At 42.2% G+C, this 27,781-nt stretch overlaps 2 protein-coding genes and 1 long non-coding RNA gene across 8 annotated transcripts in view; 1 reads left to right on the forward strand and 2 right to left on the reverse strand.

Annotated features, from left to right (window-relative positions):
• GTF2A1 (general transcription factor IIA subunit 1) overlaps nucleotides 1-6,994 on the reverse strand; it is a 26,345-nt gene extending 19,351 nt beyond the window's left edge. The window contains exons 1-2 of one of the 2 annotated variants that reach the window (NM_001031207.3): nucleotides 6,788-6,994; nucleotides 229-330 (exon numbers count right to left, since the gene is read on the reverse strand). In NM_001031207.3, the coding sequence (NP_001026378.2) occupies nucleotides 229-330; nucleotides 6,788-6,817 (132 nt within the window). In that variant the 5' untranslated portion in view covers nucleotides 6,818-6,994. Of the gene's footprint in view, nucleotides 1-228; nucleotides 331-5,284; nucleotides 5,725-6,787 lie in introns of those variants that run through there. The other variant, XM_046941782.1, reaches the window with a different exon arrangement.
• On the forward strand, nucleotides 5,876-27,682 carry LOC121111039. Its single transcript, XR_005860590.2, has 2 exons — nucleotides 5,876-5,966; nucleotides 25,431-27,682. It is a non-coding gene; the product is annotated as an uncharacterized LOC121111039 (long non-coding RNA).
• Nucleotides 21,459-27,781, reverse strand: part of STON2 (stonin 2) — a 70,384-nt gene continuing 64,061 nt past the window's right edge. For all 5 annotated transcript variants that reach the window (XM_421302.7, XM_040702153.2, XM_046942129.1 and 2 more), the window contains 2 exons: nucleotides 26,981-27,183; nucleotides 21,459-25,930 (listed from right to left, as the gene is read on the reverse strand). In XM_421302.7, coding sequence (XP_421302.3) covers nucleotides 25,847-25,930; nucleotides 26,981-27,183 — 287 coding nt within the window. In that variant the 3' untranslated portion in view covers nucleotides 21,459-25,846. The remainder of the gene's footprint in view (nucleotides 25,931-26,980; nucleotides 27,184-27,781) is intronic.

The raw sequence follows: 27,781 nt of genomic DNA on the forward strand, positions 1-27,781 counted from the left end.
TCCACTGTTAGTTTATGTCGAGTTTTGTCATGCCAAATTAGGGGAAATAAACAAGGTGGGCAGATACTTCTGTAGAGTAGTAGAATCCAAATGATACGGGACTACAAACACGTAGATGAATATAGTGCTTCACTAACTAAAAATCAGCATTTTTACTGTGTACAACAGTAGGCAGGCCCAAGACGCATCTGGTGTATTGGTCTATTAAAAAAAAAACTTTCAGCTTACTGTTTTGAGTTCCATGAGAACTTGTTCATCCACTCCTTCATCCAGAAAAACTTCTCTGACATCATTAATGACATCTTCAATTACAGACCTGTACAATTTAGGCTTTAAAAAAAATAAGTAGTATTACTTTTATTTTTTAAGAAACTTAGCACTGTAACAGTAGATCCTCCCTTCCCCCCATCCTCCAAAGAAGTAACCTCTTACAGACACTAAACACTGCACGTTTCTAAGTGACTTAAAACATCCAAGAAAGTACAAATTAGCACAAATAGCTCTAACAAGATGGAAAGGGAAGGGACTACTTGCAATCTTTTGTGTCAAAAAGAAACTTCAAGCCATAAGGAGTGTAGCTCAAAACAAGGAAAATGAGATTGTTTACCATTCAGAAAATTTGTTTCCCATTTGCTAGTGTACATACTGAGTATGTAAAAATATTTGCATGAGTGCAAAATATTTATGTTAAAGAACACCAGAAGTTTAAAAAAAAAAAAAAAAGGAACCTCAATAGCACTTGCTATTAGAAGAGGAATCAAATACAGCTCAGGATGTTACTGAACTGAAAAACATTGAAGCCTCACAACTACAGGTATCCACATACAAATGCCCTTGCTTAACACAACGTATTACAGAACCTATTGAAGACAGGATATCAGGAGAGACAGACTTTTGTTTGCAGTCAGTACGTATGTTTCTACATTACACATTTTTCAGGGGGCAAAACTACACACACACTATTACAGTGATCTCATGTCTAGACTCCCATTGGCAAAGCTAACTGTCAGTTGACTTCAGGCTGCCCAGAGAGGTGGTGAACTCTCTACCTTTGGAGATGCCCAAAAGTCACCTGGGCAGGGCCCTGGGCACCCTGCTCTGGGTTGGCCCAGATGTTCCTGCCAACCTCAGTCACTCTGTGAATTTTAAAACACAAGAACGATTTTAAAAAGAGTAGAAATGTTTAACTTTATCAATTCATGCGTGATGTTTAATTCAGGTGTTGTACTTTATAACCAAACACTGCTGCTTGAATCTCTCTACATGTGTAAGCCTCAGTGGTATTTTGGTTGAGTTTAATATGTGCGCTATCTAATTGCAAGGTAGAATCGTGAGCTCTGAGTTAGGACCAACCTGCAGCCTGTGAACCGTATGTACTGTTCCTCAGGCTGAATGCTTACTGTTCCTAAACTAAACTGCAACTAACTGCACAACTATTTTAAATGACATCTTCCCCTACTCCACTCCCATCGGAAATGATTGCACTTCTATCAGATACCTTGGACGCATGCAAAGCAACCACCCTGTCCTGGCACAGTGAGTTCAGCACTCTGGGAGGGCAGTCCTTAAGATGCACCAGCAGAAAGCCTGCACCAAGCACTCACAGCAAGACATGCACAGCTGGGACTGCACAGATTTACTGCTTGCACTTAAAGCATTTACTTTATGCATACACAGTTGCTTAATGCATCCCTGAACTGTTGAATTTGTTACAGATATGCTAAAGATTACATTGCACACGTGTTATGAAACAGAACGGTTATGTCTCTGTTATGCACATGGCTTACCAACCCAGAACAAAGCTGAGCAGCCAATAAGTAGGAACTTAAAGTGCATTGGTATTATAGCTTACTTGGAAGCCTGGAACCAGGATAATGTCTCCTGAAAGCTGCTTAGTGCATTATGCCCATAGTGTCTTAAACAATGTCTGTGGGGCATGCTTCAGTAGTTTTAGTAAACAAAAAAAAAAAAAAAAAAGGAAGAAAAAAAAAAAGCACCAAAAAGATACCATATCACTCTGGTCACAATTCAGCATTTTGGCAAACGGCATACTATCAGCACTCCTTTCTTTCTTAATTTTAGATTTTATCAGCTTGCCACTCTTCCACTTTAAACTACGCCAAGGAAAATCAAGGAGCTGAAATGTCAGAATTCGTCCTTTCTTTTACTCATCCCTACAGAAACTTTCAGGCCTCAAATAACAGTGGATGTTGGCCATACTTAAAAATTACCTTTACAGCAGCTACATCCAAAACTCAACTTCTCCAAAAGAAATAAAACTCGATAACCCACAGATTCTTTTTCTTTCAAAACCGTATGGCATACTTATATCTAAAGCTGCTAGGTACAGCACTAGTGGTGCTTATAGAGACATCCAAAGCAGTGCTTCAAACCCTGGCTTCTCCTGAGCACTTCAGCTCTGTGCTGTGAGAAATACTAAGCATCATTAACAGGATTATTTTTCCACTTAGACTTAATTCATTGCAGATGCAAAAAGACATTCTATTTAATATCATTAAGCCCTATTATTCCTATAATTAAACAAATTGCATGTAGCTTACACAATTCAACAAGAACAGAAATGCTACTTGACCTATTGTTCATATTGTTTCTTATTGTATTAAAGGCATCTGTTTCTTAAAGCCCAAACCATTCTGGAAATAAATACGCTTATCATTAGGTACATGAGTCGCTTCACTTAAGTCAATGGAGCATCCTCACAACTGAAATTACAAATGAAATGAAAAGAACCTGGAGAATGGAGACAGCATTTTCTCCTTCAGACATCTACTGTTTTATTAATAAAGCAGACTCAGCACAAACAGGCCCTTATTTCCACCAGCAGTCACCACCTCCTGCCAGGTGTTTCCATGAGGTGTATTTACAAGTATCACTCAGACTATAGAGCCCTGAGAAAAAACACAGACATTCAGGTGCAGCAAACTGACCCACAGCTCAGCAGTCAGCACTGTTCTGGTCACATAGTATCACAAGATACAATACACTCACAGTTACATGATTAGTAGGAGAAGGAGCAAAGAAAATATCTACACTTTATAATGAAATAGTGGCTGAGCCCCTGTGCTTCCTGATTTCACATGCACATTTCCACCACGTTCAGATAAACCCTGGCTGTGCACAGCTGTACTGAACACCCATGAACAGAGCAGCGGTGCTTTTCTCAAGAGCCATCTACCGCAGAATGGTGAAAAAGAACATAAAATGCTACTTCTATAGATGTAAAACTAGACATAAAATTACAGAATTTAAGAACTTACACCCCAACCTTTAAAAAGGAAGTGTGCTGTATTTTTTTAAGATAGGCAGTAATTGTTGGCCCTAAGTATTATTTATGAGATGCTTGAGTTGTTTATACAAACTACCTACATCCCTGGAGCTGAACGACCATCAATTATTTCATGCACTGCTTACTCAAAAGCTGAACATGGGCACGCAATTGCTAAATGAGCCCCCAGTGGGACAGCTGGTGAGTTGCATTTTGTCACCAATTTTCACATTCGGTCAAAGAAAGCAATGAGAACACAACAGAAACTTAAAAGATTGCTATTAAAATAATTGTGCTTTCATCTGGTTTGTATTAAAGTGCCTGCCTCATAAAGAGCGCATTACTGTAAACTTCAGGCCCTTTTAAGAGCAAACACACTCAAATCACTCTTCAATAAACACTACTCCAAACACTTACTATAGATTAAAGACAACAATTAAAATTCCTGATTTATTAGACGCAACCACAAACACATAGAAAAGATTTGAAATCTCATACATCCCCCTCTGGGAACATACGGAAATGATTATATTTCACTTTCCCTGTACATCTTGTAAAGAAAACTCTGAGCATGGTGAGACAGCTATACACACATGCACTCCAAATCAGAAGAGCAAGCAAGGAGCTATTTTAAGCAATGCCACATGCCTTTGGGGGCTGCACTTCCTACATTCCATCAGTTCCAAGGGTACAAAACCTGCACCTCTTCCTAATTATTGTTACAACTCTCGGGATTTGGGCAGTTTGCGTTTCCAATAACCAGCACGTTACAAAGGAATACACGCTGCACGCCTTGTGCATCTGATAGCAGTTTCCTCCTAGTTACTTCTGCTGTTATCCCTGAAATGCTACCCATCTGTTTCTCCTGTCTGTGGGAATACAGCTAGGAGCTGTGTGACATGAGAACACCACACTGCAGAGGTAACTACTTTTAGCCACAGTTACACTAAAGAAGAGCGAAAAAGAAGCAGCACATACAAGCTACACTGCAAGCAACTATATGTGACACCTGTCATACCTTTACAAGGTATACCTCTGTCACCTGCAAAACCTTATACCACATAAAACCGTTACCATGTTATATGCATCCCTTCCTAGGAAGGACAGATTTGATCAGATACTGATGTGACACTATGATGCACCAGGCCCAAAATCTGTCCTGTTGAAGTTATCAGCTGCCTGCAGTACTTCCACACATTCTCGCTCATCTTCTGCAACTCTGAGGTACGTATGGTTATCATTACTACAGAATAGAACTGATTTTTACAGAGTGCTGCAAAATTGTACTGTTTCCTTGGGATTCAACCTAAATGGGAGTCAGGCTCATTTTAAGATCCTGTTATTCTGAACACTGTGGTCAAACACAGGCACCCTCCAGCCTCCAGAAGTTATGCTATGCCAACACAGAGATGCAGCACTGATAAGCCTCAGCAAGTTGTTGAAACAAAGATACTCGTAAGTGCTGTGAAGATTACTCAATTCAAAGATGTATTTACCAGTTAGGTAATAACTTGGTAGCAAAAGAGACATGAAACTGCTAACATACTGTGGAGACAAAGAGCCCTTCCTATCGGTTTGAGAAGAAAGCCAGCAGTTTGTGTGCAGAACAGCTAGCAGATTTGGATCACACGCATTCAGTAAGTATCCTACCAGTAGCTGAGCCGCATGCAATGGCTCACTGCTGTCCCACATTTTGTTTCAGAACAGTTGATAAAATAGCAAAGCAATGCTACTTCCTTGCAATTACAGAACTCTAGGTTACAGGTAAGATTTTGGATTTAGAAAGGAAACTCTGTATCGTCTGCTTTCACGTTCTGCTCTGTAGTACTCAAAATATTCTAATTCAAACAATAGTGAAAATTCCAAAACCTTCCAAAATATCAGTATGGCCCATCACCTTCAGTTACCAGAAGCGCACAACAATCGTTCACACAATCTGTGCCCAGGACAATAAACAGAACTTCAATATTAATGCTGCTTTCAATACAAGATCTGTACCAGACACTGGCAAAACGCCATGAAACAAGTCCTGCATCTCTCCTTGCCACACTGGGTAAGAACATCTAAGTTCTCCTTTCCCCATCCAGCAGCAAAACTCCTTGGAAGGCCATAACGGTACACAGGGCTGCACGCTACGGACAAAAAGACACACGCACTAATAAATAAAAAATAATAATAACAAAAATTAAAAAAAAAAAATTAAAAAGGGGGTGGGGAGGGAGGAAGAAAAAAGGCGTTTTCAGAAGGCTGGGAGGATGGCGGTGTCCCCTTCGTGCAGGGCACAGCTACCCGGCACCGAGAGCCGCGGGCCAGCGCCGCCGCCGCTCCCCGAGCGCGGAGCGAGGCAGGAGCACAAACCCGGCGAAACCCCGAGCGGGCTCCGAGCGACAAAAAGCGCGGCCGGCAGCCTCCGCCGCGATGCACGCACCTCCCAGCCCGCTCTCGGCGGCTCTCTCCCTATTTAAAGGCTGATGTGGTGTTTAAATGGAGAGGCGGTGACGTGGGGCTGGAAAGCACCTTCCCATCCTAGCAGAGTCTATATTAGAGAGCGGCAATGGCTCTATATAAACAGGGCGGCCGCAGGGAGGAGGAACACAAGGAGCGGGCAGGCAGAAAGGCAAGGGAAGCCATGATGGATCCGAGCGCCACAAGCAGGGCCGCGCCTGCCGCCGGACGCCGGGTTTGTGCCGCCGGCGCTCGGGGCGGGGGTCGGGGCCGGGGGCGCGCCGGGGACGGAGCGGCGACCGAGGGGCGATCGGATCGGCTGTGCGTGTGACTGCTTATTGCAAACCGGAGCGAGCCGTCCCGCAGCGAGCCGCCCGCCAAGGTGCAGAAAGCACGAGAAGGGACGCAGGGGGGCGAGAGTTTTCTTTGTAAAATAAATACTGCCTCGCTCGCTGCAGAAAAGTTCCGGGCCGGGCCCGGCGGACCGCTGCCGCGGGGCTGGGACAAGTGCTTTTCAACCATCGTCTCCTTCCGATCAAGCAACATAAAATGGCTCCAGCGGAGCCCGGGCTGCCGCCACCACCGCGGCCACCGCCACCCCGACACCTGGCTCGCCCCCGGACGGGCGCGGGGCCGGCGGCGCTCGCTCCTTCCCCGGGCGGCTCCCTCCCCCCCCCCCCCTTTCCCAACCCGCCCGCCCGCCCCTTCCCGCCGGACCCCGGCCCGCGGCGGGCGGCCCCGGCCTCTCCCCCGCGGGGCTCCGTCCGCCGCCCGCCCCCGGGCCGCCGCCCCGCGCCCCCCGCTCCGCTCCCGCCGCCCCGCTCCCGCCGCCCCCGGCTGCGCTCTCCCCGCCCCGGCGTCGGGCGCCACAAGTTGTCTGCCGCCGCCGCGCGGGGAGCGGCCCGGACCCCGCCGCCCCTTCCCGCCGCGGGCCGGGGGGAGGGGGCCGGGGCGGCCCGAGGGACGGGGGTACGGGGGAGGGGGCGGCGAGCCCCGCCGGCCCCCTCCGCCCGCGCCGCCCGCGGGGCCCCCCTCGCCCCCCGGCCCGGTCCTTACCACGGGGTTTGTGTTAGTCGAGCTCGCCATGTCCCGAGCCCCCCGGGACGCCCCCAACCGCGGGGGGAGTCGCCCCTAAAACAATAAACCTGCCCGGCTGCGTCCCCCCTAAGCCCGCACGTCCCGCCCCGGCTCACGGGCAGCCCCGCGGCCTGGCCCGGCCTCGTTCGCCGGCCCTGGGGCTGCAGCCGCCGCCGCCAGCCGCCCGCTCTGCCCGCTTCGCCCCTTTATATAGCGAGAGCCGAGCAGCTGCGCGAGCGGCCAGAGCGAGCGGGGGACGCGCGCGGGGGGGCGGCCAGATACCGCGAGAGCAGCAACGCGAGAGCGCGCCGCGCGGGGCGCCGTCACGTGAGGAGCCCGCCCCGCCGCCATGACACTTACTGAGGCGGAAGTCCCCAACTGAGGTCGCTCGTCTGCTTGCCGCGCCACCCGGCGTATCGAGGCGGAAGTCTCTGCGCGCTGCCCCGGCGAGCTCCGCGTCTGAGTCCCGCCCCGCGTGCGACGCCTGCAGTCACGGGGCTGCCGTGGGCAGCCCGCCTCTGCTCTGCGGCCCGGCCGCCTGCGATGGGCCCGATGGAGCGGATTCCGGCAGGACGCTGCCCACCGCGGAGCGGCGGCTCATTACGGCCCGGAGCGATCCGGAGGCCAGGGGGGGACGTGGGAACGCACATTGCCTCCGCTCGGTCTGTAGGAGCGGTTTGCTCTTCGGTGTCAGCCCCTCTCTGTGCAGTTCCAGGTACGCAGGAGCCCTGCCTGGACCAGCAGGCGCTGATGCCTCTGGTCGCAGACCTTGAAGTGGCCCTGCTACAAAAGCCAGGCCCCGGGGTGCTCAAGCTCTCCTTACCTAGGCTGGTGACAATAAGTAGTGTAGAGACCACAGGAAGAGACAGACAGCAAAAGTCAAATAATCCATACCTTCCATGCAGGTCATGCAGTGGCCCATGGGCCCTCACTCACTTTGCGGAATTGCTTCTTTAGCAGTTCCTCACATAATCTGTGGCACTGAGAACTCCTGGCTTTGCTGTCAGGGCTCTGCCATTTGGCTTAGCTTCCATTTTTGTCCTCTTTATTGCCTTTTCTCCTTTTCTTCCTTTTCCGCTCCCTTTGCTTATCCCCTTTCTCCATGGCAACCTGCAAGACACATGTAATACAGGAAAGTGTTCTCAACCATGAGGATCTTTTCATCAGCTCACTTCCCCGCTGCCACATTCACCAAGACCTTAGGATAACTTCTGAATACAGCTTAGAGCTCCAATAGTATCCCACCTGTATAAGACCTGCCCAAGCATAAATTGAAAGCAACACTGAACTCCAACTCTGCGGCATGTTACCTTCGGTCTGAAGTCCCACCTACTAGCTAGCCCAAGCAACATGTTTAGTAACTTGTATCTGGTAGCCTGTGACCAGAATTAATTTGTTAGTGGATACAGGAGACCTTCACATTCCATCCTTCTAAATGCTTTCGTTCTGTGGTAGAGAGTACCTCCTTTTCCTTCTGAAGGGCAGACCTTGTATAGGCACATGACTGATTTACAGTGGGCCAACTGATGAACCAGCTCCACTGTTCATGGCACATACTGCTGGAGCTCCAACAAAAATGACATGGGACAGAGTTTTACCATCCTTTGCTGTCAATTCTACTTCTCTTTTCTTGGAATTTTCCACTCCCACAGCACAACCAACAGGAGTGATGAGAGTCTGCCACCTCAGCAGCTGCAACTCATGATCTAACCTTAGCTGTATTGAATGAGCAGCAGGAATTGAGGTGCTAGTGTTACTTCACCCTGATGTCTCCAATAAAAAGGCAGTAATCTCTCACAGAGAGTTTGTGAAGTGAATCTGTAAATTGTCCAACACTCCTGGCCTTCCATTTTCTACACTTTAAATAACTGCACAAATGATCATGTAAAACTTGAAAAAGATATCAGTGAGGGTCTTCACAGTCAGAGTTCAAACAGTTTTAGCCACTGAAGTGGCTGACACACCACAGATTAATCAGATTGCAATTGATACCCTTCCTCTTTTCAACATTAAGCACTGGGTAGCTACAATTGCTTTCCCCAGATAGACCAGAAACCCCACTGTTTTCCAGAGTGACTCACTGTAATTCAGAAACCAACATGGGCACTATAGCAGTAGTAGCTCAGTGGGGAATCACGTTCCTTTCTGATCCCCCAGAAGGTCAGATTGGTGGGCAGAGCCTGTCACGGTTTCAACAGATACCAGAATCAAGTTACTGTGTGGCACTGTAACCCCCAAGCTCCTTTAACAAGCACTGCCAAGAATCAAATCAAGCCCCTCATGAGAAATTCCCCCTATTGAGTGAAGTCAATGGTCCACCTAATTTAACAGCAATTCAGCTGAGGGAAAACAAGTGAATTAGGCAATTTCTGAAATCTGTTCACTCCATGCTACCCCAGCACCTCAGCTGCCCTACTACATTGCTGTTAATGAATTCACTTCAGCATTGTCAGGATTAACATGCATGCATATATATACTTCAGTAGCAACACTGATGACTTAGATAGCATCATTAGCATAAATTACATGCAGCATTACTACTATAGTTAACTATTCTTTGTTTGCCAGTCATGGATCATGTTAAGCCTGCTCCTTATCCTGTCTTCTTTCTCTCTAAGGTTTCTTACCATTACCATCTCAGGGTAGCTTCACCAGGTATGACCAGTTATACATTTAGACCACTGCACTAAGGTTGAACTGCACAGTGATGTGTATTATTACACTTTGTGTCCAAAGCAAAGGTGTTGATATTTGGGTACACTCCCTCATTTGCAAGCAAATAGTTCCAAAGAGTGGATAATGTGAAGGAAAAACTTGTGTCCAAAAATCAAAAGCTGAACCTTTCCTGAGGAGTAAACAAAGTTCCAACTCAATCCTAGGCATAATCATCCCTCTTTCTACTGAAATCCACAAACGGTCTTTTATAGCTGATAGCAAACACACAGGAATACCTGTTGATACAAGAAGCATCCCTCATTTCTTCTCAGCAGTGAAAGAAGGTAACCTATCACTGTGACATTAGCTTGCCAAGACAGCAAAAAGGGAACAGACTATGATGATGTTCTTAATGCATCTCGTTTGTCAGAAGACCTAAGTCTTTTAAAAGAGATTTTTTTCCTTTAAATTGCAAGAAGGAATCTGGAGATGAGGGAAGAGAAAGAAAATAAAACAGTTTTCTTCATTCACATGCATTGTATTGATTGCAAATCTACTCTGAATTTATTTGCAAGCAGTAATGTATTGTTCTTCTTAGATACCAACCATATTTTGCAAAAGCAGAGTTGATGTACAAGTATTTGCTAATCTGAGGTGCTAGGGTGGGACACGCTTAAGTATGAAGACCTGAAGTTGCTAAGTACCTGTGATTTCCACTGAAAGCCACCAGAATGGCAGTTCAGCTGTAAATGAAAACCATAAAATTTTGATGCTAAATCAAAAAAGATTACATTTAAGTTGTCATCTTTTTTTTTTTGTCTTTTTTTATTGTTGTTCATCTGAAAATAATAATAATAGTAAAAAAGAACAGCAGCTACTGTTCTGTCTCCTAAGAGCAGACAGTGAATAAACCTAATCTCATTCTCTTGGAGAAACCAGTCATCACAGTGCCCTCATTTTTTTCCTGTGAAAACATTTCTGATCATATAGTGAAGAATAGCAATACCTCATATTAGGTACTCTAAGAGTGGTTTATGACTTCTTAGCTCTCAAAACCACACAAAAGCCCATTAAGTGCAGCTGTGTCAGCTCATTCCTCTCTGCCTTGGGCAGGGGGAGTATTAAGCAAGGAAAGAAAAATTCACTTCAACTGTAGTACAGGAGCACAAACCTGTGACATAAATGTCATGAACTGAGACTTACCAGCAGCATGTATTTTGTTTTTTCCATCTTCAGGTCTTACCCATGCTACTAACCTACTCTTGTAGCTTTCCTGACAAAGTCTCCCACTACGTGTACAAAGGCAACTTACAATTTAAAGCTAGTGCATTACACTGTTTCCCTAAAAGCAAGGTAAGTCAATGAAAAAGATTCTGAGGGTGTCATCAGTCAAGGAAGTAAACTTTTTGTCCCAGTCTCTGAAATAACAGTTTTGCAGGAGGATGAGTTACACATATAGTTTTAAATTGCAGTGGCACATCTTAAAATGTTCAAACAGGAGCACAGAACAAATGCAGTCTATAAAAGGTAGTTGAAGAAAAGGTTTCTTGATGTTATGCTTGTGCATTGTGACTTTAGAACTTATGTCCTTGTCATGGTTTTATGATTTTTGTTACTGGTATTCTATATCATAGCATCATGCAGTGCACTGGGAATTAAAGAGCTCCAGTTCCATGGATTGGCAATATTTCTGGGTGCCTGGTTCTCAGAAGAGAGGAAGAACTACATCTCCCAGAAGAATTTGCTGTTCTGTTTCCTGTTAAGAGGGAAAGATAAAACTGCTCACAAGTTATGAGATTTGCTCCTTCTTTTGCTGCTTGTCTCTGCAATGTGTACTCTCTTGCCATCTCACCTTCAGCATTAGAGTAAGGCCTTTAGTTTTGGATGTTCTCTCTCATTTTATTTGATTTATTAGATTCAATTCCAATTATATTCTATTATATTGTATTATCTTGCATTCCACTATCGTATTTAGTAAATTAGTATTTTCTCTCAGCTCATTGCTGCTGTTTTGTTTTTAGGCCCATCTCCTTACCTTTTCCCCAACCCTCTTCCCCCTCTCCCAGGGCATGGGTCCATAGGTCCCTCCAGCCCAATTACTCATGAAACTGGGTCAAACTGGCCCAGAAGACCATTGACAGTTCTCTACGTTGAGCTCACTCTCATTACTTCCACACACTATACCAAAAACAATGCAACTTTAAATAAAAGACAAGATGTTTTAATTGGTGTGTCCCTGCAGAGCTGAAAGAATTGTAGGTGGTCCAAATCACAAGTCAAAATTTTGGGCACAGGCAGAAGATAGCAGTATACACAATATAGAGGCTTTTCTGGATACAACTGCCCTCAAGACTTAGAAGCACATAATGAAGCTTATGTAATAGTAGCTTCTATCAGCATTGAGGTGCTGCATAAAAGTCCTCTAATTAAAAGGTAATAAGAATATATTGAATGAAATTTTCCTTCTCACAGCCTACTTTACAGAGTCTTTTTGGAAACAAAAGCCTGTAAGCTCATATCCCTTTTGCCTCCAGTTCTAGTTTTACACCCCCAAAAATTTAAGCAAGACAGCAATAGAATTTAATAGGTTCTGTGAGTCTTATTCAAAGGCACTTTAATTTCTGTGATGGATTTGCTCTTGTTTCTAGAATTTGAAGCCTGACAGTGCACTCCACCAAAGCACACCAACACCAAGCTTAAGAGTCCAACATATGCACAATTCAATTGACCTTATCAAAGCCCACAGAGAGCCAAACCTTGCTCGAGAATAACGTGGTTTGTGTCTACTGACCTCTGGGAAGGTTGGAGTATACAACACGATGTGCTAGACCAGGGAAGGGCTGGTGAGCATCTTGCTGCACATTAAGTCTTTCTATCATGATCAGGCTGTTAGAGCCTCAGGCTTATCTTGTTTTTACAAAGTGCTTACTCAAACAAAGTAGGAAGCATGGAGAATTTAGCTTTAATGCACTTTGAGGCTGTTTACCATTTGAATATGTACAGTTGTTTGAAAACATCTAATAAACATCTTGCTTATTAGAGCATGTCTTAACAGGACAACAAAACTATGCACTTGGTTATACAGGCAACACCACATAGTTACCTCACTATTTTAAAAAGCTATCTTCCTTCTTCACACAAAATACACAACTTCACCTTTGCTGAATCCCACGTTAGATGACCATCTATTTTTGATTGCTGTCTCTGTTACACTTACCCCTGTTCCCATGTACCTGCAGAAGCAGTCTCAGGCCTTTAAAGGGTAAGGATCAGTATCATAAAATCCAGGGGCCAACCCAAAGTCTTTCTTGTAAAGCTACTACTAACAGTTAAACCTTCTCTTCTCAACATCACCATTCCCATCATGATTTAGTACAAGTTCCACATCAAATTTTGCAAAACTCTTCGTTTTCTAGGAATGCTCTTACCTCCTCAGCTTTACACTTCCACTTTCCTTAGCCTCCCTCACCTTAACCCTCAAAAAACCCTCAGTGTCTAACTCAGTGGTCTTTATAGCAGCTGTTTCTAGTGGCATAATCAGCTACAGCTGGAGGAGGCAACAGGCTTTTTTCTAGGCTGTTGGCACATGGTACGTTTATTTACACCTCGGGGCAGTTTCTGCTGGTATACTTGTAGATCAGAGATGCATAGTTTCCTTCACGCCTCTGGTTGACAAAACTATGCTAAGTTTGAAAAGACAAAACAACTGAAACACTGATGCTGTTTTCCCCCAGCCTCAGTGCATTCAGTAATAATGTGGGTTTTTGGCATCCAAACTTCCTTTCCTTACAACCCTTTGCTTATTTCATCCCTGTGCCACTGTTCTCTGCTTTTGCAGCTGTGCCAGTTCCTTGCCGTGCCATTTATTTTTGTTCTCCGCAGGCTAATTTTTAACCTGGATCAGTTTCCTGATCTAGTTCATAGGGCAGCCCCACAAAAGATGTTAGTACAACTGCAAGAGCTGACAGGAGTAGAAATAAGTGACCAGTGGAGGAAATGCTTCAAAATAGCATTGTTTGCCAGATGCTTTGTCATGTAGAAAAGCCTCCAGGACTCCTTTATGTTGAAGAAGAATCAGTCTTTGCTGAAATGCACACTCCACTTGTTGTAAGCAAGCAATAACGCTTGTAATAGGAAGGTTACTGGTTTTATCTAGAGATGTATTTTTGTTTTGCATGTGTGTACTGGTTCAGCCTACTGTTTAGATTTCTACGGAATAAATGATTCATAATGAGAATACAGCACTGAGTTATTTAAATAGCTAAAAGAGCCCCTAAAATTCTGAAGGCTGGTGTACTTTTGCAGAGGTATGAGCTAAAGGAGCTCATTCGAGTTACATACTCTGTCAGTGCTACCTTGCCTAAGTGCTTTTTAAGGAGATTAATCACTTGGACTGCAACTGTTGTGAATCACAGCTACTCAACTGTGATGAGGTTCTGACAACAGCCAAAGTAGTGCTGGCTCTGAGCCAGGAAGCCTAGCAACAAAGAACTCAGGTAGCAGAAAATCTGTGTTTCAAATACCAATTAGATTCTCCCTGCATACAACATCCTACATTACTGATTCTAAAGGAAAGCATTACCCAGCATACTGATAAATGTTTTCACCGATTACTGCCGTGTATTCTGGCTCCGATGTGTGAAGGTCCACAGCAAAATTGAATTCACTTCAGCAAAGTTATTCCTGATTTATGCAGGCACTGGAGAATGAAAGATTAATAGTGAAAAATTTGCACAGTGATCTACAGAGTGACTTCAGGAGTCTTGCTTACCTCTTACACCATGTAGTGTCTTAAGAAAAAGTAATTGCCACAGAGTATGCCAGAATACAAACAGACAGCATGTAACCATGACAAGGTGCTGGTCTGTGTGTATGATAACCCTGTGATTCATTTGGGAGTGTGTATGTACATGTGGGCTTGTCACATTGCTGGCAGGTGAGAGGCTGCGCATGTTTACCCACTAGTTTGTCCCATGCTAACTCATTTTTTGTGTCAATAAACTAAAAATTAGTTGTGCAAGGCAGGTTTGCTCTTCTTTGGATATCCACTGCCTCCCAGGTAGGAAGTCTGTTCTTCTGTACCCAGATGAGTGGCCTAGCAAGTCCCCTGAATTGCTGAGGATCATTCAGAGCTGCCTTAGGGGCAAGCAGGCTGCACATTTCATGGAAAAATAGGGGTGTACCCTACACTTCACAGACTATTTGGAGGTGATCCTATGTCCTCTCCAGGACTCAGCAACTCAGCATGCATTCAAAGTACCATGCACGCACAACAAATTGACAGATCCTTTTTTTTTTTTTTTCTTTCTTTTTTTTTTTCCCTGTATGAATTGTAGGACTGTTTTTCACAGGACTGGGTGGAAATTTGTAGAAAACAAATCCAGCTCCGTTTTGGCTGTGTTCAGCCTTCCTAGTAAGGAACAGTGAGCATGAACTTGGTTGTGGCCATCCTATGGCTTATGAGCAGTTATGCAGAGTTCCCATGCTGGGCTAATTATCTTACTGGCAAAGCTGTACTAGTGTGACTGCTGGGCAATCAGAGACCCTGGCTTTGAGAGAAAGGAAAACAGCAGGAACGAGCCAGCCCAACTCATCCTGTGATGGAGTTATAGAACCCTAGGCATTTATTGCCACTTCTAACCTGTGACCTATTTCCAGAGCTCCTTTCCACTTGAGTCTTCATGCTAAATGGTGTGTAACCTGGGAGTGTTGGGCATACAAAGATTTTGACAGCTGCAAACATTTAAAAAAAATGCAAAGCTGCTCTTACAAATTTGAGATCATATTTTTCCTCAGCTGCTTCTTCCTACTCCCGCCTTGCTGCTCTAAATGAAAGATTGTTTTTCCATCTTAAACGTCATCTTCCAATAGAAATCTTCCTATATTTTCAATGTGACTTACTGACATCAGCCATCTCATTTTTTCCCAGAGGCAGACTCTAAGCAGAGTTGCAGTCAGAAAGTCTGTGTCTCTATTTCCCTTTTCTCAAACATATGTAGCGAGGCATCCTATCACATCCACTACACCTGCAGAGCTGGTTGCTGTTTTTTCATATGGGCAAAGCACACGATGAGCAGAAAGCAATTCTTCCAGTAGGGACCTTTCAGGCATTTTTTCTCTAAGGACAGTAACTATGCTCTTATCCATGCTATTACTCAGTATGGCTCAGTATGGTTCCTGAAGGGATGAGGCACAGATGATGTGGTATCTGAGGAACAACTTGTAAGCTTGTGAGAAGGGTGCAGCTGTGGCCTAGTAGCTCCCTGGGGAATTGCCTGAGGGTTTCTCTGGGAGCAGATTTATCCCCAGACCAAGCGGCTTGCCCCTGAAAATGGCTTCCTGCAACCCATCCTATCCCATGCTCTCAAAGAGCAGCTGAGCAGATGCCCAGACACACTGTAGATTGGGAAACCAGGTGACGTGGTGCTTGCCACCCCATATGTTGTGGAGTGCGCTCTGGCTGATCCAACAGAGAGGCAAATGTGCCCAGGTCTAACTGAATTTGTTATGCCAAGCAAAAAGGACAGGTTCAGATGCAGTCAGCATTAATGGATATAAAGAGCCCAACAATGCCTGTGTTGGGTGTGGTCTGCAGGCACTAGGAATGATTTTTCCCCAAGAAGTTGTAGCTGTTGCTACAGTCAGCTCCTGGCAGAGTCTGCACAGTACTGGGCTCAACTCCTATGAATGTTTTTACTGGCCAGCAGCCAAGGAGGTGCTGATGGGTATCATCTAACATGGAGCGGATGAGAGTATGTTCAAAGCCAGAGTGATAATATCTCTATCCATATCACCGGCCTAAGTGTGTGAGTGGTCAAAGCAAGTCCTTTTCCCTCCTGCCAAAGTCAGCTGAAACTGGAGATGAAGCTGGAGGATGTGACTAAGTAGCAGTGGTGCAGAACTTCAGACTCATTTTCTTTTAGATCTAACAAACCAAGAAGCATGGCAGTCATCTTTCAGCTGTGCAGCTCATTCTCTTTCCACTCTCTGCAACAAATTTCTACAACCCTCTTGCCTAGTTTCCGATGTGAATGTTGCCGTAGGCAATGTGCTATATTGATATCAGTGCAAATTGCTAAGGAATGAAGAATACAAGGGCACAGAGAAGAGACATTCAAGGTAAATAATACTACATATGTTGTAATCTGCTAAGGACCTTGAAGGGAGAAGATATTCTTGTGGATTAAGGAAACAATGGAGGCACTGAACTGTGGGCCTATCATTCCAAGGTAGCAATTTAATGCTATCTTAGCTTTTATTATTAATATTATTTTTTATTGTCTGAGAGATACAGTCTTTTATTTCAGTTAGCTTTTTTTGGGCTGAATTTCTTAATGTTTAGAAAAGGCTATGCATTTCTTAAATGGCAGGTGATAGGAAAGGGCAAAGTGGCATCCTAATATGTATAGGCCATGAGATTTTGCAGCTTCACTTCATCAAAGCAGTTGACTCCAAAATTAACTATCTAGACTTTCCAGCACTATGTGAAAATATCACACCACCTATGTATATATACCATAATGGCTACTAAGTGTAGCTCGTACATTTGGACATTTGGCTAACTTGAATCTGAACATTGAGTATAAATTACAATACGTAACCAGCATGAATTACCACTGATTTTATCACATACGTTCAATTGCTCCCACATGAAAGTGATGAAGAATCTCTTCCTTAGGCAGAAAAAAACTTTATGGAGTATTGTGAACGTAGTGGGGCATTTCTAGCGAAATTAAGGAGGGAGCTTGTGTCAAGAAGGTAGCTATTATGAGCTCTGTCGGTTACGCTGTAATTGTTCCAAGTTGAATGTAAAAGTGCAGCCACAAGAGGGAGGCAGGAGTACTTGAACGACAGTGTAGTAACTGGCAGAAAACAAAATAAATCGGAGAAGTGTGTTTTCAAAATTTGCCTCTTTGTGCTAAAACCACCCAATAGCACTCTTATTGAGAGCAATGACTGTTAGCTGTAAGTTCTGTAAAAGTGGGTTCATAATACTTAACGTGTTTAATGATCAATGTGTACTGAAAATAATACATCTTTTAATTAAACCTAAAAAATAGCTAAGAAATTTACATGTAACAAGCCGAAACTGATTTTCCGGTGGATGCTGCAGAATAAAACAGTCTCCATGCTATCAGGGATTTCTTTCAAATGCATATAGTTGTGTTACTGCTGGGCTATAATACAGAAAGATCATTTTATTTCAGAAAGAATTCCTTTTATTACATTAATTCTTAAAAAATACAGCAGAAGATTGCATTTAAACACTTGTATTTCCTTAGCACCTCAACAAAGAAATAAGGCACTATTATTATCCTATAAACTACTTTCAATGTGGAAAAGGACTTTTAAGTTCACCAAGCTCAGCAGAGAAGGGTATATCTGGAGGCAGAGGGCAGATCTGGGTTCTAGTTCCTGCTCTACAACTTTTTCCTCAATTTAATGCAATCATAGAATCATAGAATTGTTTGAGTTGAAAGGGACACTTATAAGTTTAGCTCCTCTGAAATGAATAGGGACACATATGGTTAGATCAGGTAGTTTAGAGCCTGGTCCAGCCTGACCTTGACTGTCTCCAGGGATGGGCATCCACCACCTCTCTGGGCAACTTGTGCCAGTGCTTCCCCACCCGTATCATAAAAAACTTCTTCCTTATATACAACCTAAACTTCCTCTCTTTTAGTTTGAAGCCATTTCCCCTTGTCCAATCGCAACAGACCTTGCTAAAGAGTCTGCCCCCTTCCTTCTTAGAGCTCCCCTTTAGATACCGAATGGCCACTCTCAGGTCTCCCCTGAGCCTTCTCTTTTTCAGACTGAACAGCCCCGGAGCTCTCTCAGCCTGTCATGGTAGGGGAGGTGTTCCATCCCTTGAATCATTTTTGTGGCCCTCTGAATTTTCTTAACAGCTACAGAAATGGCAATGAAGGATTGACAAACCCAGCCAGTACCCTGAACACTCGAAATCTTTGCTCACTCTCATTCTGCCTTGAACTGTTTTCACTTCTGGTTATCACTCCTGTCCTTCCAGCTTGTCTCAGACAAGGAGGAAAAGGGAACCAAAAGTCTTTCACCTACCTCTGGTACAGTGCCCTAACCATTGTGCAAGTTTATAAACCACACTGCATATTCTGGACACAACAGCAGATGAGACTCCTCAGGAGAGACAATGAAGGAGAATGCTTGGCTTGAAATTGTATTTGGCTATTTAGCTGTGTAAGGTAGATTGAGACATGCAAATTCAAACCCTTTGTCCGAGAGCGTCGTCCAAGTGCTTCTTGAACTCCGGCAGCTTGAGGCTCTGCCTACTGTCTGGAGAAGCCTGTTCCATGCCTACTGCCCTCTGGTGAAGAATATTTCCCTACCACCCAGCCTGACCATCATGCAGTGCAACTCCATGCCATTCCCTTGGGACCTATTGCTGTTACCTGAGAGCAGAGTTCAGTGCTACCCCTCCACTCCCTGTGAGGCCATGAGGCCTCCCCTCAACCTGCTCTACTCTGGGCTGAACAGATATCCAAGGGATATTGGAGATATTCAAAGTGCCTTATGAACACAAAATTAAACTCAGTCTTTAGATAGGTCTGAGTCCTACCATCCATGCTTTGCAGAACAGCAGCAGAACAGCACAGCTTTTTTGTGGTTCAGTTTCAAATCAAATTATACTTGTCCACAAGCCATCTAGTATTTCATAACATTCATGTTGTTGTTGTTGTTGTTTATTATTATTATTATGGCCCATCTTTTCTCTTTGTTCCTATGGTCAGCATTTGCAGACTGGGATTCTTCAAGTTACAATTTTTGGGTAGATCCAGGCTTGTCCCAGGACATCATAAGATATTAATACATTTTTCTCTGATGAGATGGTAACTTCAGCACATTCTGTTTTGCCACCCGCACTCCCCTGGTTGTTCCTCTCATACCAGCTGTCACTTCCTGAATGCCAGGGACATTCACTGCTCGTGTGCAAAGGATAGGTAGAACAGCCTGGGGAGAAAATAAAACAATCCTGCCGACTGATGCAGTTCAAACAAGATTTTGATTCAACTAAATGTGGGGATGGAAAAAGCTCTCTCTAATCATCTCTTGGTTGAAAACTATCTGCAACTTTGGTTTTGTTTCTCTTGACCAGAAGACAGAACTCGCTGTAGTTCTGCCTGCATCTGTGAGCTGATTTGGAGCTTTCCCAATTTATTCCCTTTCAGTCTAGGTGCTCTGAACAGGCTGCACCCTAATATGTTTCTCAGTCTCCACACAGAGAAGTAGGTCTTACTTTTTTTTTCCTGTTCTGCATAAGAGAAACCTTTACAAAGGAGGCTCTCCCCCTTAGGAAATTACTTTCAGCTGTATTCACAATGTATTCATCCTATGCCTTCAGAAGCTCTTTAGGCTACATTACTTGCTCCAGGTTTATCTATAGCCCCTGGGGTGGCAGCAGCTGGGATCCTGTGAGGCAGCAGCAGCCTTTTGCACCATGGAAGGACCATACTGCCCTGGCCCCTGCACTGCAGCACGTGTCTGCCACTGGGGTTGCATTGTGGCTCTCCAGTGCAGCTGCTGGAACTGCTACAGCCACTCCTCTCCATCAGGTTGTGCTGTTCCATCAGTCAGAATTGAAAAAGAAACCTTTCATAGCTGGTGTTTGAAACACAATTCGAACTACTTTTTTAAATTATTTTTATTTTTTTTAATGGCTTCTAATCCCATGACCAAAAGGACAGAAGTTTTTTCTGAGACTCGTGTTTCATGTTTCAGACGCATCTGATGTGGCACAGAACTGCTGTAGCAAGATTCTGGATGAGAAACAATGGGCTCCTTCTCTATCTTTTGCTTTACCTCAGCTAACCTTCAGCAGTTTTTTGACTACTCACAAGTTGTCAGCATATCTGAATTAGACGGTAAGGGCAGCCATGGCAACTGTGAGCACTGGGAGAAAACTGTGATGTCTTTTCCCTCCAAATTGTGCTATCTCACTCTAATGATGTCTTTTGTTTGGGTACACTTTGTGCTGGCACTCTGACATCTCCATCTCTTGTAGGGCAATATTTTGGCTTGTCTTGAAGGACTGCATTATTGCTGAGGAACTTTAAGTTGCATGTTTTCAAACTTTCTGATTTTTATATAACTCTCCCGTTTCTAGTCCATTTTGCAGATTGTGAAGCTATGATGGTTAATCTAATCCTGCACTCCCAATGTAATACTATCATTTCCTAATGTCAGTGAGTATCTGAATAACAGTAAATAAAGTGCAATTGCTAGCAATCTCAGAACTGTCCTGTTTAACTTTCCTCCTTTCTTATGGCTGACCTAATCTACTCTTGAATAATGAACATGAGGCATATTTTGTGGAGGCACATCCTTGTGTGCCTCCATTTTCTTATACTATAAAACAACTGACACTATAAAACAACTGTGAGTTGTACTGAGATACACTGTGGGCTCAGCAAAAATCTAAGTAGCCCTTACAATGGGTATCTGATTTTCTTCAGTCAGTGAGACTGTCCAGCTCTTCAGTCTGACTCAGGGAGTGCTTTTGAGAAAGTAACTATGAGAAGAGTGGAAAAATGTATTAAATGATATACAGCTTATTTAAATTTGAAAGAAAACAAAGAATCATATCAGAGGATTCTGTAAATTGTTTTCACATTATCCTTATTCTTGTTTTGCAGAAATATATTCTGATCACAGGAAGATCCCATTCATGGCTTTATTATTAGAGTGTAAAAGTTTAAGAAATCTGCTACACAGAAGTTTCAATTCTCAATTACTTTGCTTTGGGACAGCTTCCTGGAAAATGTTGGGTTCTCTCCTATGATCTGTTGAAAGGTTCAAGATCTAGACTTGATTCATTTTGTTTGCAGTCTATCTTTCAATCTAGGTGATCAAATCCATTCAAAATACTTCCTTTTCCTCCTCCAAATTTAAGATTGGTATACAATTATTAGGACATGTAGCACATGCTACATACAATTTCAATTTCACAGTGAAAATGTGGATATGCTGTTTCATCTTAACATTTATTAAAGTTTTCCCACAGTTTAAACAAAACATTACATCCCATTTCAATCCATAAAATCAAAAGGAAAAAAAAAAAAAAACACCACTTCTATAAAGTTAACCAGTGTATAGACTTTCTCATTTTACAGAACAAAAAGGTAGGAACATGTTACAAAATAATTATCAAACCAATCAATGTCAGTAGTGCAAAGAATGGACTGCAAGTAGAGGGAAAGAGGGAGGGAGAGAAGGACGGATGGTCGGATGGATGGCTGAACAAAACAAGAAGGCTAGGATCAGTGATGCCCATTATCAGAGATTTCCTATCTCAGACAACTCATGATGTAGAAATAATTTCAATGGCAGAAGAGGGTAACTACTTCAACAATAAGTGATATGCGTTTTGCACTGACCAGTTCTGGAGATGAGTACAGCTATAAAAACAAGTTGCCAAGAGTTACAGAAAGGAACTTTTCAACCTCTTGAGCAGAAGTGACCTATCAGGGCTTTGATTATTCAAGGGCAGAGGGAAGTTACTGAGTTTCATACAAGCAACGAACAGAATAATTACCTCGGGCTGAACTTTGTACACCTTTCCTTGTTGCTCTTCTGCAAGAAATTGCTCTTGGTTCTGCAGGGTGAATGACCAAGAGAAAAAAAAGAGTTTTAGAAGCTACTGAATCACGTGGACAGGTAGACCGACAGGACTTAGGTGTCTTGCCAGTATGTCAGTCAGCAACCCAACAGGAAAGTTAAATTATTTCTGTGATGTTTCTTATGATACTGTTGTAATGATGAAACTACAATCTGTCTCCTTCAGAGGATGACTAAATTTGAGTCTAAATAAAATTAAAGGACAAAAATATCATTGGTTAGTTACAGTATTTCTCAGCTGAATTCACCCATTTTCCTTTACTAACGGAGTATGCATATAGTTAATAAATGTAAGAGGATTTCACTAAAATTAGCTCAGTTGCCCTGAGATGATCTTCCTCTTTACCCCCTGTGATCAAAGACCGATTCAGTTAATTTCTCTAGGCAAAATTCCCTGCAATACCTCAAGTACCACAGCACAAAATGAAGCAAAGTCATAATGAAAAATAGAAAGTTCAAAGTGGGAATAGCTTCAGGGAGTAAATGTATGCTTACCTTCAAGGCACATTTCCTGCATGGAATGTTTTAGTACTACAAAGTTTTCAAATAAACCAAAGACAGTGATTATTTCTTTATCAAAAGGAGTGTTACACTGAAACTATTTAAAGAAATTCTTCCTCAAGTTTAAAAAAATAAAATAAAATTGTTCTACAGGCCTATCTTATATTTAGTAATTTCTGCTACTCTAAAATGGATAAAACCTTCAGTTCTTTTCCCCTCACCTCCAACAACAGTCTGTCTAAATTACTGCTGTACCCCTACAGTCCACATACATGAAGTTCATATATGGAAGAATTGGCACCGCTTAATTAAGCAAGAATGATGACAGCCTCAACAATGGCACTTAGGAGCTCAATGTTCAGATGCTCAGTGCTTATAATGGGTCCGGATTGGAAAGATCTTTGAGTGGTGCCACTTGATGATACCAACATTATTTTTTCTAAAGATTTTGGTTGTTAGTGCTCTTTTGAAAAATTGAACTACTTATACTGGAGTTTCAATGGGAACTGTGATCACAAATATGATCTTTTGAAACTCTGTGTGAGGATTTCGTATCTCAGAAATTCATACTCTTGAAAATTCAGTGGAAAGAACATCACAAAGATATGCCCCAGAGATCAAAATGGATTAAAATAGCTTTTTTATAAACCCCAACACTCCACCAGTTTTGGCTGCATAACTTCTGCAGTCTTGGAAGAGATTCTTCTGTCATTCAACGAACTGTGGAAGAGAGATTAGTTTCAGGCCCATACTGTCGCTTTCATTCATTAACTTTTAATTTAAAAAAAATAAATAATCAGTGATGAAGAAGTAGAGAAATGAAGTAAATCCAGAAAACTCCGGTATGTTAATCTTTCAGTTTTTGGGAACTGAAATATTTTATGCTGACAGTATGACAGAGACTGAACAGTTTGGAATTCAACTGAGATGGAAAGTGAAATTCCTTTGATTTTTTTCCCCCTTCGTTAAGGAGTACAACGTATTTTTTCTTATTTGCTATTATGTGTTTGTGTTTTCAAGGGATGAGGGAGAAAATGCAGAAATTCAGACACTGAGTGTCTGAATGCGGTTCGTTCACAAAACTTCTCACACTTCCTCAGTGACATCTCAGAACACATTCAGTTTTGACTTCCTGGATTTCTTGCTGGTCATTTTCAGAAACTGTACACTGGGGGCTACAGTAAAAAAAAAAAAAAAAATAGGAAAAATACCTAGAAGTTCTTCAAAGGCCTTTGAAACATAAAACAGTAACAGAGCTGAGAATCAGTCATGAATTCAGCTCCGTGCTGTCAGATATTTCACAACCCATATACATTGTTATTTAATAAATAATTCTCCACACTTTATCAGTAATTTTCATCCATGGATCTCAAAACATTCTGTGAAAGTTAATACCATTCTTCCCTTTATAGAGAGATGATTGAAAATTTAGTATTAGCTGGTGTGCTCGGAGAAGCTCTCTGGGCTTCAGTAAGATTACACGCTTATTAAGAAGTCCTAGTAGGACTGAGACTTGATATATTTACAGCAGTGTACATTTGCCAGAGGTTGTGTAGCAACATGGCTGTGTAAATATTTATCACTAGGCATTAAAAAAAAAAAAAAGCATAAAAAGGCATTTAGAAGTTCCCTACAGTTTTTTTTTTTTTTAAATTCTACCACTGCGAGTTACAGACTCAGTATAATTAATCTTATGCTTTATTTGGGACCTTAACACTGCAGTGATTTTTATAGGAGTCACAGTGAAAGTAGGACTGAATATTAATTTTCTGTTATATGAAATGTAAAATAAAATAAAGCTATGAAATTATAAACAAGCTTTCATTTTAATTCATTCAAATACATTGCCAAGGCTTTCCAAATACGTGATTTTAAAGTCAGTAGTAATCTTTCAAAAGATAAAGGATTTAATAAATTACTTTTTTTTTACATTAAAAATTACCTTGAGACAAAATATTATGGAAGCCACAGAAACAGATATGAAAAGTAAGTGTTCTGAACACTGCTTTCTTTCCTGAAAAAATATATAAATGAGTGATTTTTGCCTTCTGCATTTTTTTTCCTGAAAGAAGGTTTGAAACTTGCTTCTACTTTCAGTTAACTGGAGATCTAGAAGTCTCCATGATGGAAGCTTGTTTTTAATTTATGAAAAAGGATTCTGGGTCTCAGTTAGCTGGGATTTTATAAAGATAGCTGCAGAAGAATTACTTACATTGTAGGTTAAAGATTGAAAATGAAAGCAATATTGTGAGACAAACAAGGACAGACTTCCAAGGAGTTTGGGGAAGGCAAAAAACCTTGTTAAAGTAATAGTGTTCTGACATTTTCAATAACCATCCATCTTATCCTTTCAAGAAAACATAAAATAATAACAAGAAAAACCAAAGTATTTCCCTTAAATATCTTTCTAGTTAGGAATGATCTAATTTTAGAAAAGTCCCTTCAGTATCATCTCTACTATAACACATTCCCTGTTACTAGTAGCTGTAACCCTGTTCAGTCAAAATAACAGGACAGCCCTGACTAGCACATGAAAATTCTAAGAAATTGCAGAAGGTTTCATGCAGCTTGTCCATATCCCACAAAAATGTGCATGACAGCACAGTTCAGAGAACAAGGCAGAAAAGGATAAATAGAAGAATGGTTACGTGACTAGCTGTACTTCCAGTAGCTTGTTTGCTTGATGTTTACTATGTTTAACATGTAGAGTTTGTTGATTCTCCATGTTGATGCTCAGGGTTTTCAACCTGTTGATGATTTCAGAAATGAAACTTCCTATCACTGTTTCACTTGATGCTCCCTGGGTTTTATTTGGCAGTTCAGAAGGAAGTGAATCTGCTGATAACCAAACCAAGCAACATACAGGAAAAATGCCTATTGCAGGAGGACAAGATTATGAGATGAGGACTGCTTTCAGATTTGGCTGTGATGGTGCCCAGATGGTGAAGAAGCACAAAAGGCAGGTTTGACTGTAAAGCGACTCATTCTGTCAATACACCAAACATATTGGTGATAAGTACTTTAATCGTTCCAGTCCATGGATCCACTCCAAACAAATTACTGGTGAACTTCTTCTCAAGACACAGATAATTACAGGAAAAATAAAACTCTTCAAAGCATTATTTTAAAAGTAATCCTCCATACTTTTAAAAGAAAAATACCAAAATCTGCAACTCCTTTCTTCCAAGTCTGTTAGTTTGACCACACCTCTGGGATTTGAACACCGATATTCCTTCACTGTATGGCACATTCACTGAGATTTGCAGTATCTTCCCCCTTCAGATCCTCAGTCAAGCTTTCTTTCTGCTCTATTTCTACCTGGAGGAGGAAAAAGAACATTGATAATGAGAAAAAAAAACAACCAAACGAAAATTGAAAAATCCTTAGTGGTCACTGCTCAGATGATGCAAGCCTTGGTAAAATGAGAGGACTGTAAAGAGTAATAGACTGAGGAGGGAAAGATGGATTTCATTTACTGTAAGGGTTTCAAGTCAAATCCAAACAATTCTATAATTCAACAGTGTCATAGCAATTTCTGGAAGAAAAAACATCATTAAGAGAATTGATCTCATTTTTTATTCATCCCCAGTCCCATCTGTATTTTGTATCCAAATCCAGAACCAAACCTGCAGAGCATAGGTGGCTTTTTACATGACAGCCTAGTCTCAGTTTTAAACTCTGCAAAGCAACTGATGAAAGCAAAGAGATTCATTTGCAAAAGGCACACATATCTTTTTTCTGAATTTTGATACCTCCAAAAATTCAGGGACAATCGAATGTCTAATTCTTGGAATGGAAGATCAAATATAATCTCTGGGGAATTTCAGATACTACGAAAAATGTAATAACATTTCATATTAAAAATATTTGCCATGGGAATCTTTTCAGTATCTCTCATCATTACTCTTACAAAAGGCAGGTAGAATGCTTATTTGTCTGCTGAGTGATCATCTACCATGCAAGTCTGGCATACTGAGATTCTTGGCAGGTATACATATTGTGTATTTTTCCATCTGTTCATCTCCTTAGGGCAGGCAGAAAAAAACAATAAGCGCAGAAGCAATGTGATCCTTCTGTCTGCTGTAGTACTCCCACTGTAGCAAAAGTCCCTGTTCACACTCCTAGTTTATCAGCTTCTTCCCAGGAACTGGTTGTATACATGCTCTTCCACAAAGCCACTGTAAGCAGTATTAGTCCATTTTCACTGAGCCATAATCCACAGCTTGTCTGCCCCGAATCTGCAGGCTGCACATGGGGAGCCACTGCACAGAGCTTGACATGTACCAAATTCCCATTTGTTTGCCTAGACTTTTCAAGACAATGAAGTATGCAAAGTAACCATGGTGACTGACAAATGCTTATTTTTACCTTGTAACTGTAGTGTGCTGAATAGTTGACCCACTTTCTCACACCAGTCTTGTCCTCAACAGAGATGGACCGAACAGTGGCTTTGGATGCAGAAGTAGTGGGCATGTCAAATTCCACATCTACGTGGCGGACAAAACTGGAAGGCACTTCTCGGTCAGAGCCAAGCTCTAGGTGACAGAAGAAGCAGTGTGGATGGCCAGAAGCTGGAAAAAGAGAGCAAACAGACATGAAAGTTGTCTTGCTTTGTTGAGAGAAGATTGCATGTAGGTAAAAGCAGCATCATGAAACAGTAAGAAACCGAGAATCTGCCTGGGCGAAATACTTTGCGTCAAATGTCAGGATCTTATCTGTTTTAATGCCATTGAAACTCCATACTCTGGAGTATCAGTTTGGTTTAATTAGTAAATAAATTAAATGAACTGCAAAAGAATGACTGTCAATCAGTCCAATTTGCTTTCAGTGTGTGAAAATTCAAGATGTAAATTAACCACCATAGGTAAAGATATTTTCCCTCTTCTCATTACCTCAGTCTATGTAACAGGCTAAGAACACTGTGGCATATTCTTCTAAAATATCGTGTATTGATAGTAAATAAAGGTAGATTTGACAGATATTTCATAGTTATTTTTGATATGGTTATCCCCATTTATTGTGAAAGCAAACATACTGGATAACATTAAACTTTCCTGGGTTCAGAAAGCATATTTGTGCATATCTTGGAAGTAACAATTTATTCATCATTCTAACCCTCCACAAGATGGCCAATCATTAAAGATGGAAAGGTGAGAAACCAACCATGTT

The sequence above is a fragment of the Gallus gallus genome, chromosome 5, assembly GCF_016699485.2.
Source record: "Gallus gallus isolate bGalGal1 chromosome 5, bGalGal1.mat.broiler.GRCg7b, whole genome shotgun sequence".
Taxonomy (NCBI): domain Eukaryota; kingdom Metazoa; phylum Chordata; class Aves; order Galliformes; family Phasianidae; genus Gallus; species Gallus gallus.